This window comes from Diorhabda sublineata, chromosome X (assembly GCF_026230105.1).
Source record: "Diorhabda sublineata isolate icDioSubl1.1 chromosome X, icDioSubl1.1, whole genome shotgun sequence".
NCBI classification, from domain to species: domain Eukaryota; kingdom Metazoa; phylum Arthropoda; class Insecta; order Coleoptera; family Chrysomelidae; genus Diorhabda; species Diorhabda sublineata.
In genome coordinates, this window is record NC_079485.1 from 34,558,677 (window position 1) to 34,576,536 (window position 17,860).

General features: G+C 29.5%; 1 protein-coding gene across 3 annotated transcripts in view; it reads right to left on the reverse strand.

Annotated features, from left to right (window-relative positions):
• Positions 1 to 17,860, reverse strand: part of LOC130450674 (arginine kinase 1) — a 44,006-nt gene continuing 26,146 nt past the window's right edge. The window contains exons 1-6 of one of the 3 annotated variants that reach the window (XM_056789196.1): positions 13,384 to 13,456; positions 9,055 to 9,122; positions 1,906 to 2,084; positions 1,524 to 1,835; positions 1,091 to 1,467; positions 1 to 1,034 (exon numbers count right to left, since the gene is read on the reverse strand). In XM_056789196.1, coding sequence (XP_056645174.1) covers positions 822 to 1,034; positions 1,091 to 1,467; positions 1,524 to 1,835; positions 1,906 to 2,084; positions 9,055 to 9,107 — 1,134 coding nt within the window. In that variant the 5' untranslated portion in view covers positions 9,108 to 9,122; positions 13,384 to 13,456 and the 3' untranslated portion in view covers positions 1 to 821. Of the gene's footprint in view, positions 1,035 to 1,090; positions 1,468 to 1,523; positions 1,836 to 1,905; positions 2,085 to 9,054; positions 9,127 to 13,383; positions 13,457 to 17,860 lie in introns of those variants that run through there. The other 2 variants (XM_056789195.1, XM_056789198.1) reach the window with 2 other exon arrangements.

The window sequence follows — 17,860 nt, forward strand, 5'->3', positions numbered from 1 at the left end:
ATTTTCTGTTTATTTAAAATTTGAGTTTGTTAAAATAGTTACACTGGAAAACCTCGGAAGGGCAAATGAAAATTAACAAACGATCAGGTTTGCAAAAATAGAAACAGCTAAAATTTAAATTCAAAAAGAAAGATTAGTCAATGAGACATTAGGATTGTCTTCAGGTAGTTCTATTTCCTCTGTGAATACTTCAGATCGATGTGGTCCCACAATTTCAGATTATTCTGAAAAAATCTTCCAAAAGCAACTGTAATTGTGTTGATTGATTGTCTTTTTGATTGAATTTTTAACATATATTATAGGGACTTTTTAAATAGTGGTTATTAACTTTTTATCAATTCTAATCAAATTTTCTATCTAGTGTATATAATAACTTTATCAAGTATTATTAATAAGAAATTTGGGATCATATCGAAAATGATTTCTCTCTACAAGATGAAGAAGGTATAATATGAAACATATTCAATTTTTAAAATAATACTTATATTTTCAGAGTCAAAACAAAAATAAATTATGAAAAATAAAAAGAAAATTCACTGTTTGACATTTTTATTACCAAATAATCTATTTAAAAAAGTATCGACGACTAGAATGAAGCTGTTTTAGATATATCAATATCTTAATATTTCAAAAACTTAATAGAGCATTTTAAAAGCAATCTCTGATGACACCTTTGGCAAACGAGATACTTTAGAAAATACAACTGGACAACGATATATATATATATATATATATATATATATATATATATATATATATATATATATATATATCATCATCATTGCTTACAATTATTTTGAAATCACGAATCGTTAGGAAGTCTACAATTCTTTCTCAATTTTAATGATTTCTTGGATACCGTCGTACATTTCTTTGACGGCATCAAATTCTGTAAGACCCATACGTCTCTTGTTTGAGATATCGTAGACACCTCCCTCAGCTTCTGTGTGTTCACCACGGGTACCACGAACTTGGAGGTTGTATTTTGAAGCAAGTTCTTCAAGCTTGGCTTTGTTAGCGGCCAATTTTGGTACCTATAACGGTTCAAAACTTAATTGAAGGAAGAATAAGAAGAAAGAAGAATATGTACCTTAATATGGACAGAAGCGCGAACAGTTGTTCCCAAGTTAGTTGGGCAGAAAGTGAGGAAACCAAGCCTGTCATTGTGAGAGAAAGGAATTCTCTTTTCAATATCATTTACCGCAGTTACGAGACGTCTATAGACAGTTCCCAAGTCTCCTCCCATTTGCATTGAGATAATACGAAGGTGATCTTCTTCGTTGCACCAAACTAAGAATGTTTTGGCATCATTGTGGTAGATACCACGTCCAGAAGGCCAAAATCTGCAAGCGTTAGCAGCTTGCAAGAAACGATCACCTTCTTTGAACAAGAAGTGATCATCGATGAGTTTTTGTTGAACTTCTTTACTCATGCCAGTCAATGGGTAGAAGGTACCTTTCAACTCACCTGAGAAATTAAAGTAACTCAAGTAATAGGCACTCTGAAAAACTATCAAAAGTTACCTTCAAGTCCAGAAAGAGTACTGGAAACTTTTTGTTCCATTTCTTTGTATTGTTCTTCAGTTAAACATGGGTTGAATGGGTATCCTTCCATGGAGCGTCCGCATCTGACACGGGTGGATACTACATATTCGCCAGTAGGATCGAGATCACCAAAAACGCTTACATCACCCCAGTTCTTGGGAGGATGCTTGTCGGTCTTTTTGAATCCACCATGGTAGTCTTCGATGATGGGGTCAAAGAGGTCAGCAAAAACGGTGTAAGCTTCAGCATCGGGGGCGTAAATACCTACTCCAGAATCATGGTTTTCCAGGCCTACAAATTAACATTTGTAAGTTCTTGTTCTCAGAAACATTTTTATATAGAATAATAATATACAACATACCGGATTGAATGACATCAAGAAGTGTGGAACCGAATGAGGGAGTCTTTTTAGTCTTGAGATTGTCAAAAATGTCTTGGGTTAGATGTTTTTTCAAGAGGGATTTTGAGTTAGATTCCTTGAGCTTAGCGAATCCACTTTCAAGTTTTTCCAAAACTGCGGCGTCAACCATAATGGCTTTTCTGTAAAAAAATCCATACTTTTATATTAATTTGTTCATATAACAGAATTCAGTAAATACAATTTTGAAAATACTTATTTAGCCTATTTTTCACTTATTGGAATATAATTTAGTAGAATTGTTAATTACAGTTTAAATTAAACTAGTGATTGATCCACATAGAATATGTCTAAAAATGAATCTAATTCATAGTAAAATTGGAGTTTTAAAAATCTTTGAACCGTCATCGTGTCATCATAATTTATAGAAATGAAAATAGCTTCAATGGGGGCTTAAGATTTTTTTGTATTTACTTGAGAATTCTTTTCGTAGATCAGTGAATACAGTTATGAATTGAAATTCATTTTCCAAGATGATTATAAGTGTGTTTGAGAATATATAATTTATGTATATAATCATATTTACTGAGCTACTTTTCAGAACATTTAACCCTGAAACCCTGAGACCAAAGCGTATTGCAATAACAAATCTTACACATCTTAAGAACAATACTGTATTAATATTATTATTATTCGCAACAAATATACACATTTTTTTTGGAAATATATTCAGTGAGAATAAGAACTGTTACATCTAGAAGGAGAAAGTATAGATTTATTGGCAACATCATGAGTTTAGAGTCTAGAGTAGGCTATAATAACAATATGACCATTCATCTTTTACCACTGTACAAAATTTAACATTTTTTCTTCGATCAAATTCCAATTATTATCTCGGATATGATACTAATTTTCATTGATACTAATTACTTTTTCTATGCATATATTTTTTTCTCTGATTATGGTTATTTTTATAAACAAAAAATTATTTAATTGTAGAAATCAAAAAGTTGTTTTTGAAACCTATTGAATTACCGTGTAACAGATTGGAAACATGCTTATTTAAATATTTCAATATCTAATAAAATTTGGCCACAACTTGGAGAATTGTTATAAAAATAACCTAACCTTAAGGAACTAAATCAAAGTGATTGGCCAAAAAAATGACACTTTTGATATAAATGATGTTTGTTATACTTTTCAAGAGCTTTTTGCGTAATACTTTGTCGTTTTTGTTATTGATTTATAAATGAGGATATTAGGCCAAACTATTTGACTATAAAAATATTTTAGTTTGAACTATATAAAATATTGACTAGCAAAAAGGTGCCGTAATCGATTTAAAATGTTTTTGCAACCAATTCGCTCTTCGATTTCATCTCTTTATTGGTGGTACTTCATAGATCCGAAGTACCACCAATAAACTTTCCATATCAGCTAATTTTGTTCCATTTCGAAAACAAAGGTAGTGTTTGAATTCTTAAACAAACGAAGTAGCAGCTCCGACTATTGTCTTCAGTTCAGATTAGAGCTTCTGAACGATGAGGATTACAGGAGGATCATTGTTCAGCCTTCTGCTGTCCTGTATCAGTGTCTGAGTACCTTGTCATAAGATATCACACATCTAATTCGAAGTTAGACATCTATTGCTGTTTTATTTAATTTTCTTCGAAGCTTATTGCTCGAAAACAATATAGATTATATAAAAAAAACGATAAGTAATGTTACGAAAGCCGTTCCTGACTAATAGGCTAATACGAATAGGAATTAATAAATTCATTTTTCTGATCTTCATTTATTGTTTAAATCGCTTATTGTTTCAATTTGTGATAATTAATCATTTGTTACTATGAACTAAATATTAAATGTTAACAAGATGATTATTTGATGGAACATTATGAGTTCCACTTCATTTAGGTCATGTTAAATTGTTGACCTTGGGATGTTGTTAGAAATAATTAAAGTACCGGATGGGCAAGTAAGACCGGCCGTGGTCCATATCTCAGGAACAAATTATATTACAGCTTCAGGAAAAAGAAAATTAAAACAAAAGTGGCCTCCAGAAACACATGGAAATAATTTTCAGAATTTTAGATCAGCTACTAGAGTGCGTATTTGAGAATATAAATTTGAGAAAGCAAAATTTTGGCCCTTTAGATACGATAATCGAATTCTTCAACAAATTCTGCGCATTTTTCATTCCATAAAATTTAGCCTATCTTTTCAAATAAAGGCGGGGGAGAGTGGAAACCTTATTATGAAGAAATGATTGTAAGTTCGGTTCTGCTGAGCTGATTTTTATAACGACCCCAGTCCTTAGATATTAGGCTCCTCTATACGTTTCTGCTTTATGTCGGTTCTAATACGGGATACTCTGTATAAATTTGAGTATTATTTGCAAACAAGGGAATCCCATACATCAGCAAAATAAGGCCTAAAGAATTGTTCAAACTTTTGGAAGAATTATACAGAAACGTCGGTGAAGGTTAAATGATCATAAAACTAAAAATAAACAATATTCCAATTTTTTAAAGTTTGATAAAAGTTTCTCAATTAAGACCCATACAGTTTGTGTCCTATACCTAACCAGAGTAGAGACAGTCGAAGGTAATCGTTCCGCAAACTAAATTTGTATTGAAATATGAATTGTACTACAATTCCAACTGTCCTTGCAAAGTTAAATTCTTAACACCCAAATATCTACTATACAATGCACTTGAGCAATTCTCAAACGATAGTCAAGTGAATAGAAAAATTCAACCAGTAGATCGACGTCTTGATCTGAGACACTCATGACATGATAAATACTGGCCCAATAGAATTTGATAGCCATTCCATTTTAATACGAGGAATTTATATATTAAATTTTAGATGACCTAAGTACCATCCGAAAAAGAATTATCAGAAACAGTCCAATTTCAGAAACTTACACATCTCCTAATTAATTAACTCGTAATTATTCTATCTAAGTACTGTGCCCTTAAACGACTTTGATGCAAGAAGCAAATCAGTTCAGGGATGTTCACATTCTAAAGCTACATATAGTAATACATCAATTTGTTCAAAAATGATTTTACAGCCGTGGTGATTTATTTAGCGTATTAAAAAATATTCAATTGTCATGCTAGTTGGGTCGTTGGATGTTTCTGAGGACATCGATGTTTTTATAATGAATAGATATAGTTGACATTATTATTTCATTTCGTGCAAAGCAAGAAAATAAAATAGAAGTGTACCGCGCGCGCTAAAAATTGCAAACAAATTATCAAAAAAATGTATATATTACATTGCATATATAGTATAGTATATATAGTATTTCTAAAAGTGATAAATAAGGTGGGTACAACTCTTCAAGTAGATAAATTACGAAGTTCGAACGAGGGTGATTATGAGACATTATAAATACAGGTTTTTCTATCAGATCACATCACATTTTTTAGAAAATTTTCATTTGTTTGAAGTTTTTATAATAACTTGATGACACCAATTTATCAAAAAACATTATGAATCCTAGCACAAACGAGCTATAAGCTATACACTACATTTTAGGAGGAACTTAATAGAATATAAATTGGAAGAAAAATAGTCAATATTGAGAATATACAAATGAACTATGATTATATACTCGTATTTATAGTAGGAAATCCAGAAACAGCAGTAAGTATCTGAGAACTATAATGACAGCTGACTAGAAAACAGAGGCATTAATAACACCTAGGCACTTTAAATCAACAACATTGTACTACATTAAATAAGACAATAATAGGACGTAGAGATTTTAACGCAGTATCATCAGTAACAAATGGATAAATGGAGAGACAGAAACAGAAAATTAATAACCAGTAATAAGAAAACTCCTTCGCCATTATTTCAACTGTGGCGACTCCTCCATATTCTAAAATTTTAATTTATTTGCATTCAATGAACAACTAAAGCTATAACAACAAAAAAGGAACAATATAAGAAGTTCCGAAGTGGCTCGATGTATACGAAACAGTATGGGACCGGCTTCTATTTCCAACAGCTCCAGAGATAATTTTCAACGTTGTTTCGTATCAATTTGGTTTAGTTTGGTATAAATTTTGTACTTTTTTCATATTTTGATTTAAATAATTCAATAATAATAGTATAAATTGATTAGTTTTCTAAGAGGCTAAATCCGAAATCTCTACATTCTCTAATATGTTACCTTATGATCTTGTTTAAATTAAAATGAAATCATAATGCAACTGCTTTGAAACTCAATAATTCATCCATCAATTTTGAGAATAACTGAAATATCTTCACAAAGTCTCCCAACACTTGATGGTAAATGTTTTCAATTATTAGGGAATTTGGGAAACTCGGAGAAAAAAATGCGAATTCCACTATATTTACTAGGTATAAGTTTCTATCTTTATTTAAATTAAAGATAAAAAGGGGTCATATTACAGAAAAGTGTGGATTGAGTTAATTTTATAATATAGTTGTAGTAACCACCCATCATAAATTTATACGAACACTATATAACATCTTTATAGTTCGAGGTAATGCGAGGCCACATTTCTGAAATTATATACATTTAATTGAGTGATTTTACAAAATACATATACATATATGAGTTGATGAAAAATTAACATGAGATCATTTGTGAATGTAATAATTCCGATATCAATTTTAGTAATTAAATTCGAACCTACTGTTTCCAGAGTGACAATATTTATTTTGAAACACCCGTCTTCTATGTTTAGAATTTATTATCTTTCTATAACAAATGATCAACTTGGATTACCATGGATGTCTAAACTGTCGTTTTCTTGTTTACACCCAAGCAAAATGAGCGAGAAACATAATAAATTGGATGGTAGTGGCAAATACACCTGATACGAGTAACCCGAATATCATAAATAAGAAACTTTTGCCACTGCACTGTAAGATGTTTATATAAAAAGAAGAAATTTCCCCATTTTATGAAAAATTCATTCATTTCTGAAATTTTTTCTCTTGTGTTTCCCTCAATTTCAAGAATTTTTCAATTTTTATGATTAAATGCTTGTTTTTTTATATTTCATGGTTATTAAGGCATTTTTACTTTTTTATCATATTAATGACTTATTATTCCATTTTCTAAATACTGAGATGTCTGTATATACAATTATTACAAGCAACTTGATATATAGTATTACTTCATTTATTTAGTAATTTTGGGTGATGAATATTTTGTTGTATTATGTATTATGCTATTTATGACTTATACTAAAATATATTCATTTAAATAATTTGATAGTTGTTAAGAAAAATCTTGTACATCTTCATAATCAATTTTCTGAATAATATATCTGTTTTCTATTGGTCATAAAATGAATAAAGTATCGTAATTTTAGATCTAATTCACTGGAAAAATATAATAAAAATATAAACACATCTGACACATTGAATATTGAAAACACATTTGGAATCAAAGGAACAAACTTTATTCTATTGTTTTAAGAATTTTTATAGTTTAATAGTTTTGTGATTTCATTGTTAGTTGATGCTACTTCATTTAATAGGTACAGAAAAAAGAGAACCAATATTATTCAAAAATGTGCTGTATGTATCTACATATTTAAATTACTTAGAATATTATTATTGATATTATTGATATTTGATATACCATCTACCATATGAAAATCGTACCCGATACAATTTTTTCTTCTATACAAAGATTTTCTATTCTCAAATGGCATATTTCAAATTTTGTTATACGTAAAAAACAATTATCCATTCAAATTATTTATTGTTAACATGAAAGTCAGTTAATAGAATATCTGTCTATGTAAACAGTGTTATAATAATTACAAAAATATAACATTCTTTCTTTTTTTGTTGGTTAAGATTTTAAATTTATATTGATTTTTACTTTATCTTTTGTTTTTTAATTGATTATAGTATCTGTTTTTCCTTTTCTTGAATATGTAACTCATTATTTTTTCGAGATAATTATTTCCTCTTAATGCAGTTTTGTATTTTTCAATAGAGCTGTTATCTAAATTCAGTATCAAATTGTTTGACAGCCTCATCAGCCACACTAATGAGCACTGATCTTTTTGAAAAATATGAATTATCTTGAGGATCTAGTTGGTTTTCTATATCATTGTGTTTTAATGATACTTTTGATTCCATATAGTATGACATCAACAATATTTTTGTAATAAGAATCGAAAATTTGTCTTCTATTTTCAAACTCATTTTTTGAAGAGCAGTCAACAATCATCCCTATAATGAATATTTTTAAATTCAAAAATACTAAAGGTTGGCGTTGGCTTCATTTTCGTAAGCACACCATATAAATTATATTTTTTGTATGTTCTAGGATCTACACATAATTTTATATATTCAATACCAGAACTACTATATCGTAATGGAGTTTTTCACCTATCATTAATAACGTTGATGATAAGTATTTCTAATAAATAACTTTGTGTACAACAAGTTGAGCCATAATTCGAAGAAAATATAACGATTCCTAGTTATCAAGATAGAATTAGATTTTCGGAAAATATTTGAACAAAAATATGTCAAAGCATTATAATTTTCTATAAATTTGGAAAGTATTGGGTTTGTATATTTTTTTCAGTCGACAACTATCCAAGGATTAGTTGTTTCTTTTATTAATTGGATTTCAGCAGGAAAATATATCCACATTAAAAAGAAAAACGATATTTTCTTTAAAATTGAGTTATTGAAAAGGAACAATAACAAAGTAACAGTATGAAAATCTCAAACAAAAACAAAAAGTGACAGTTCCGCTTAAATAAGTGAAATAAACATGCACATGTAATAAGCAAAGCTATTTGTATAGAAATATAATATTATAAAGGTGTATGTATGATTGTGTGATTGTATTTGAAAGTGAAACACCTTTTCGCTATAAAGTATACTAGACAGAGCGTTAAAAACCCCTTGGACTTGTTTATAACTGACTAGTATTTCACATGTGCAAAAATTCCGGCAAATATGATAAGTGTATCGAGCCAATTATAGAGTGAAAATAATAAAATATTGCGTACTTTTGAGCTGATAGTAGACATTTACATTTACAAAAAGCGGTCGACACATTCCAGGCTCACCCATTATCGTGCTATTAACCCATGCATATTGACATCAACAGGATATGTATTTTGTACAAACCCGGTATCGTCCTGTTTTTCTTTTTTACTTTCCTTGGATGCACAACCACCCATCTTTGAATCTAGTATCTAGCTAAATGAAAAAACACTTTAACAGTACGTTTGAGTGATTGGAGGGACTTTTCGGCATGAGTGTTTTAGGTGACGCCCTGCCGCTTGTTCTTTAGACCTACTGTATAGCCTTTCTTGTCTTCTATTATCCCTCGTGGCGTCTTCACAAACCTATACTCTATTCCCGACTTCCTGGTCTAATGACACTCCACCTATTGACTATCTTGCTACCGCGCCGCTACTCGAGTGCTCAATTCTCTGGTACAGGGGCGCAGTTTTCACGCCATAATCGATATTCGACTCATTTTGAACGTGTCTCTAACTGACAAATCAAATTTTCCGTCCTCTGATGGCTCACTAGCACATCTGCCGGCCTTTCCGCGAGAATATATTTGAAGAATCTCGATTTTAGAAATTTCAATACATTATTTGAATTGTACATTAAAATAAGTTATGGGTAGCTTAAGCCAACTTACATACATGTATACATTTATCAAAACGACTCATGAATAATAGTATTCAATTTTCTCTTTAATTCCTGATTTGAGAAAATAAGAGAGGTTTCAATTGAGAATAAACTTGAATGTTCATGAGAAAAACCTTATTCGGGCACTATGAAATTCATCCTATTCCACATTTAATTCAATAATCATTCACATTATCAAAATGAGGATAATGTTATTAAAATTTGAAAATTAATAGAACAATCTATACTATTGTACATTGAAACGGTTTTTTTTTGCAAAAAGGGAAAAACTTTGGCAGAGAAAACTGATTTTTAAACGTGGCATATTAGATAAAATCAACTATTGTTTAAGGAGCCGAAATGAAAGCACGATTGTTAGACAGTGAATATAATTTTGTATACAACTACTAAAATAATTGATTCTACTAAAAGACAAACAAATTTAAGCAAAGAAAGCTGCCATTTAAATCCACTAGAAAACTTTTCTATAAAAAAAGCAACAAATTTTGTTATAGAGATATTATGTGTTTTTTACCATCTTTGACAGAATTAATTCTAGTTTACGTTACCGAGATTAAAAACAAGATCGCAGACATGTCTGTTGAGAAACAAATTCACGATAAACCATTATATCATTGGTTATGTTACCCATTTTTAAAGTTAATCGATTGAAAATAAAAATTTATACACTGCCCAATACAACTGGGCAAATATGACTCCGCGTTAGAGATATCGAAAAATTTGTTCAGATTTTTCTAGTCCCACACCTACTTTCATGACAAACTTTGTTTTATTATTTCTATGTACAAATTATTTCATGTTTCTCTTTTTAATGAAATATTTAGTGCGTCTTGCGAATCAATATTTTTATATATTGAATATAAGTTAGTGATATATTATAATTAGAATATAAATGAATTTAAAAGAAAATATTGGAATAATCCCCCATTAAAGGCCATGCTCTTAGTAGTACAAAACTACGAAAATAGTTGTGGATGCAATTACTTATTACAAAGTTAAGCCAGTGGCAAACTTTGTTCATTTCAAATTTCTTATGTAAAGTCATTAAACAAAAATCACACTTTAATTTATTTTGGCCAGAAATGGTTTGCTTATTATTGAATTATGTAAGTCCGTGAAGAGACTAGTGAGTAACATTATTAAGTATGTATGTAGATATATCTACACTTGAACTCCTGTTACTGACAAAATTGAGCAACTTATAACTTGGTCAGATAATACTGCTCTTCTCAAAACTGCAACTCAAATTATAATGTGTAATATTTGGATATTCGAATTAAAACCAAATCTGGAAGTGATTAATCAAGTTTCTGGCAAAGAGATGCATACACTTTGAAGCCGATCAATCGGTAATTGAACGAAAATGAAGATAAATTCCTCAGTCACTCATATTCACACCTTAGGATTAGCGGCAGTGTCAGAAATAGGTTTAAAGTAGTCAATATGGAAGTAGAGAGGGCCAAGAACTATAAAAAATTGGGAGAGAGTCATACTGCACCTTTTGTTGTGAAAAAGAAATTCAATGAATTTGAAGATTACTTATATCAATAATAGTTCAATTTCAAGTCAGAGAAGACAGTTCAGTGAATTATCTTTAGAACAAACGAAATACTCAAACTATTTTTCAAACCTTAAACCCAAGATACAATCACACCTCGCTGATTTCTACCTACCTCCTCATGGCGATTACATCGAAGAAGGCGATTAACGATGTTATCTTGCATAATACCTAAATTTATTGTATTTTAAAATGCTTTTTTGTTTTTGATTGATTTTTTATGTTTAATGAATAGTTTTGTGTTGGCAATATTTTTCCAATTTTTTGACAGTTCGTTTCATGCATATTAGTTTATATATTAGTGTATAAAATAATAATAGAAAATAATCACTTTCGAATAAAACCGACAAAAAAATTATTTAACTAAAAAAATAAGCTTCAGGACTTGTTAATTTCAATTGTTAAGTTTAATTTCAATGCTGATGAACTTGGCTTAATGACTTTTTTTCTAAAAAAAAACTTTTAAGTTCAGTTTTCTTCACAAAAAAATTCTCGTTCTACAAAAATTATCTTCTTGACACAAATTTAGGAATCGATATTCTACGTTGCATTGTTATTGAGCTGTAGAAAATCTTTAAATTGCTCTCCTAAATATTTAGCATTTCGACTTAATATACCTGCTTTACCTCAAGTATACAGGTATATAACGACATTCTAGCTAACATTAAAATAAAGTCAAAATAATAAAAAATATACTGTTGCTATTGAGTGCATGGTAATTTTTTATAGGTATGTGAAATTTTTTGAGAAAAAATTATATTTACTCATGGGTATGGTTAAATTAAAATGTGAATTTTATCATGAAAATAGAATTTGAGTCAAAATAATTTTCTGAACATATTTTTCTAATAATTATTTTCGATTCCTCTGCCTCTCAGCAAACAATCAATAATTGGTTGATTCGTAGTATGGAAATGGAATTTTAAAATATAAATTTTGAATTTCAGTTTATGAGTTACACGATCCTGTACGACTAAGTGAAAATTCAAATCTGAATTCCTTGCAATAACAAAAAAATGTGGGTGTCTACATTTTACATGTATGTGAAATAAGAAACGTTGGATATTATAAATTTATATTTATGAAGAGTTTCTGATGCCGTATACTGAGCAAAAAGAGGATGAAGAAACAAGAGAAGGAAAAAATTGTTTTATTAATTTTCTTCTAAATTAGAATTATAGTTGAATTTGAAGCCCCAGTAGACTATTCTCTATTCCTAATATCTATCTATAGAGGATATAATTCAGCGCAGTAGGTCTAAAGAGCTATAAGAAAGTGATAAAATAAGTTTAAATACGTTTTGTATCATTTGTAGCTTACTAAAGATTTATTAAATAGTCTTTTTAATTATCAAAGCATTTACAGTTATTTATATTTATATCTCATACTTTATAGTTTGTCTCTGTTGGTTTACTTGGACTTTTCAAATATCTGTACATTTTTTATATTAATAAAGTGCAAAAGCATAAAATTACTTTAAGGTTGTGTTTTTGGTCATCATTAACTAGGGTAATGTTTTAAACAAAATTGTATAATGAAGATTCAGAAATGTGTTGGATAGGTTGCAAAAATAGTAGTCTGCACAAGTATCATGGAAGAAAGAGTTATCAAATTGCATGTAGGAAGCGAAAATTGAGGTCCCGAAGAATCTGAATATGTAGAGAGAAAAACGTAAACTAAAAGAAAATATTCAATGAACATAGAAAATGGCTAAGAATTGAATCTGGAACTTTATATGCAGAGCAAAAATTTAAAACTCAAGTTAAATGAGAATGAAAATAGTTCAAAAGTAACAACACAAATGAACAAACTACGAATTTATATACTATCACAATTCACACAATCTGCGTACCGATATAATCAGAGGAAGGGACATCCGGATACAAAAAAACATGAACAAAAGAAAAACTGAAGACAATTAATATCCTCAAATTATTTTAGGTGCCACCAGGAGAGACAGACTACGTAACGATGATGAGAGTGAGAGAGATTAAATAGTCCAGTAAAGAAATAGAAAAAAAAATTGATGATAGGTACTGTAGAAGGGCTGTTGAAAAAATCAATGGAAAGACAAATAGGAAGAGTATTGATAGAATTCTAAAAAGTAGAGGTATGTAGGAAGAAAATTGGAGTAAATAGATAAACGACAAAAAGGAATGGATCCAAATTAACATAGAGTTTGGTTTGATAATGATTCATTAAATAAAATTATGAGATAATAAAAATAAATTTACCTAAATTTGTGACAGCCTGGAGAGCTTCAAATATGCACACCTACAACTTGTATGAAGTAGTTAAATATTGAAAATGATATAATATCACACCCATAATTCAATATTATCAGATACTCATCTCCAATTCAATTTGTCGATTTAAAGCGATAAAGGTTCAATTAAGTGATAAGATGTATCTTAGTAGATTACATTCGTAATAATAAAAGATCAAGTTACAAACCTAGCAACAAAACTTTTACATGATTCTATTAATTTCAAAATAAGCAGAGATATTTGAAAATATATTTATTTTTCATATATTCCAAGTTTCTCGATCTTTTAAATATTGTTTCATTATTATTGTTAAGATAAATTGAAAACTTGATTTATAAATTGAAAAATGAAATTGAATAAATTTTAATTCTGACCCTTGTGAGAAGATTTTAAATCTCTAAGATTTTCCAAATTATAGATATAGGTGCCAAGTCAAAAATTCCCTAATCAAGCAATTGAATAAAAATTCAATGATATCACGTACTTGAAAAAACTGAATGTATTCAACACATCGATATAATAAAAGGAGAGGAGAGTCGGATACTTGCAAAGAAAGATGATGTAAAAAATAAAAATTGAAGAAATTACTTGATCATCACTAATTCTTCTTGGAAGAATTCCAAACATTGTACTCCATTGAAAGTTTCGTCAAATAATGCTGGTCTTTTAACTTGATTTCTTTCAATCCTGTCCAATTATTTTTTCTGAAACCATTCTGATTCTCATTCGTCCAATATGGACAATTTTTTTTTATTCACTTCATAAAATAATATAATTGTAGATTGATCAAAAAACCGAATGATTTCTGCTAGAATATTAATGAATATACTCTATCCATAAATTTCTTACAAAACTACTTCAACTGGCATTATTTTCCAGTAATTATTAGACGATTTATAAGGATGCGTAATTTAACGTGTGTATTCTTACTCTATCCAAGCTTTGCAATCTTATACATTTCAGTTATTTAAATCTATTGCATAATTTTTTCAAAAGAAGTAACTTTGATAATCATAGATATTTCTCAACTACGAAACTTTTGTTAATTTATTTAAAACCATATCAACCATTTTTCTGTTTGACATCTGTTTAAATAGATTTCTGTTTTTTCATAAAACGATAATGTAGTCCACATATCGATATTTACGTGACATTTTCTAGTTTGATTTATCTTGTAATTTATAAGGAATAAATATTTGATATTTAGCACTTATGTAAAATTTTATATATCCTATAAGAATAGTTGACATGAGAGTCATCCAATCAACAAAATCAATGATGAAGTCGGGATTCGTAATACAAATCGTTTATTATGAACTGATGAATTTATTCCTAATTACTTTATGTTTATTTAACGTTTTATTCAATTTTATCCTAAATAGTAGATAACAGATTAGATCAAATTTTCTGTAAAATTCAATATAAATTTTTTATGTTGAATTTTCAAAATTTTTGAAAATTGGCCGAATAATCCGCTGTGCAGAAATATTATTATTATCCATGTGATACTCCAGCTCTGCGGTGTCGAAAACGGCTCTTATGAGGGAATACAATTCGAAATAGGAGTACAATGTAATTGATAAATAATTTCACTTTATGATATAAAATAATTTTGAGTTGAATAAATATGTTGTATATTATCCGTTTTGCTGAAATAACAATGAATCAATACGAATTGAAAAAACACGTACGTTTAGAAATGATGTACCCAGGTAAATTTGTTACATCACTGCTATGTCAGGTCAACTTGTAACAGTTTCCATGACCGTGAAATGCTAAATCAATAACAAGCTGGAAGTTCAGAATAGAATGAATCAGGATAACTCAATTTATACTTCACATGACTAGTTTTCGTAAAGATTTTACTGTTGCAGTATTCAGTACCCTTACGCAACATTCTTATTTTAGTATTGATTTAGACTTGTTAACTACATTGGCTGATAAAATCTCAATTTGGCCATAAGTACGTAATTGCTGTTTTGGTGAATAATTAGTTTTATAAAGGAAAGGTTGGTGTAAATATAAAGGTTTTTTGCATCTATACGTCACAATCAACCAAATTTATATTCAATATTTTACATCAGTATGCATTCAGTCCAGTGGCCAGCAGTCGGTTAACCCGGTCCTAAGCGGCAAAAAGCACAGCATAGCTCTCGCAAGGTTATAACGTCCGTATTTATGGATACCTACGGTATTATTTCCAGCAGTTCCGATTATAAAACCAAGATAATCGATAGTGATCGGTACATGACCCAATTATACCGTCTTAAAAGTAACGAAAAAAGGTCATTTTCACAAAGACGACGCACTGCGTCACGAGCAACGATGAAAAAATATATAAATTAATTTTTTTAATGCTTCCCTTCCACCCTATTTTCATATTTCAGATTGAGCTCTCCACCTATTCATAGATTTTAGATATCCGAAAAAAATATTACCTCGAACCCTATCTTTGGAAGGCACTATATTGATGGATATAATAAAATTCAATATAAACCTATGATTATTTCAATGATCTAGAACCTTATAGGAATTATATCATAAATTCCTTAGTAGTAATAGACTTAATATTTTTTTCAATCACACTCAGTTTGACTGATCCAATAATAAAGACGACAGCTATATTCAAATTCTTTTATCAAGTGTATTACTGTGCCAGAATCCTTTATCTTGATATTTCATAATTTTTTGTTTTCCGTATGGTTGTTATTCTAGTAGGATAAGAACAAAAAATGGATGAAATATATTCTATATTTTGTTACAATTATTAAATACAAGATGTATGACTGGTGTATATAGAAGTAATACGAGGGTTGTTATTTACATTTTCAGTTTTGGCTGCACTGATTCTTTCTCATTAGCACTTACATTTTCGGAGCAAACTTTTTATTTCTTACCGTAACCGTAACTCCCGCATTTGGTCATTTGAGAGCGATTCATGTTGTTTGCAGTAAAAATGAAATATACCCCAGCAACTTTTTTTATAACTTTAGACAAAGTGCATCAATGACCTCGATAATTATATTGAAATTAACCCGATCCTACGGCGTTACAAACAAATTGGTATAATAAATTCACACGTCCGATGTTCATTCCAAGACGAAATCCATGAAGGAGACCATAGCTATGTCTGAAAACACCGACGCTATGCATGAACCGATTAAAGATCGTCAGGTGACATACCGTGAAAGTGAGACATTGGCTGGAAAGAAATGTTTCCCTTGGATCCTTCACGTCACCATTACTCAAAAGAAGTATGGGGTATAACATTTGCACAGTTGACGAATCTATGCATATATATCCAAAACAAAACTGTTTCTCAATACAAGCCAAATCCAACAAAATATATTCGCAGAAGAAGTAAATATTTGCCAATTTCTTTAGAGTTACAAGTCACGTGACAACAGTGACGTTAGAGCCATGTAATTCGGTAAACTCCTACACAAACATTTATTTGTCATAAATCATTAGAGAAATTCGGACACCCTCAAAGAAGAAGCGGATTATTTTTCATCATGAACTAGGTATAATTTTCCACATTTTATTGAAACTATTTTGAAAAAATTGAAAATTGAAAGTTTCGATCATAAATACTTATTTTTTTGTTGTTGGATCAGAAATATGAATAACAACCTTCCTATTAATATGTTCCGAGAAACTTCACGCCAGGGATTAGAGGAAAAAAATGAATAAGAACAAAGAATATTTTGTTGCTCTTGCTATGAAGATATTTCAGAATATGCCCATTATAATATACTTAAAAAACATAGAAATATATAAGAGGAGAGTTTTCTTAATTTAGATCAGTATAAACACAACAATTGTTGCAACATTTTATGAACACAACTATATCTATTTTTGAGAAGCTAATTTCAAAAATATTCGTAAACAGTTTGTCTAAAGTTAAATCTGTTCAAAATAAAATTGATGGTAGTCATAATAGAATATAATACCTAGAAAACTTTATATTCGACGTGACATAAGATTTACATTCACATTATGTAATAAGCGCAAAATATTTTTTATTGAAAATTTGTAAAGATAATCATTATCAAAACTTGTCAAACGTAGATGAGCATTTTTTTATTCAAAAAAATGATGCATCTCTTAAAGTAGTAATATCCAATTTCTGTATCCACCAGTTTGAAAATCTCTCCAAGTGTCTTTTTCTCGGAACTCAATTAGACAATTTATGAGTTGTCTACTTTAACCATTTAGTAAGTTGGAATATGAATCAGCTTCCTTTATTCATTATATAACAATTTCATAATTTAAATAGGGAGAATTTACTACTGTCATTTATAAGTTACATAACTGAGATGTCTATTTAAATTCCGAAAATTTTTCATTAAAAGGACAATCAAACTTAGAGCAGGTGAAATACATAGCCAAAACTTTCCCTTTGCAAAATAAAACTGGTAAATTTACACTGAATGTTCAAGCT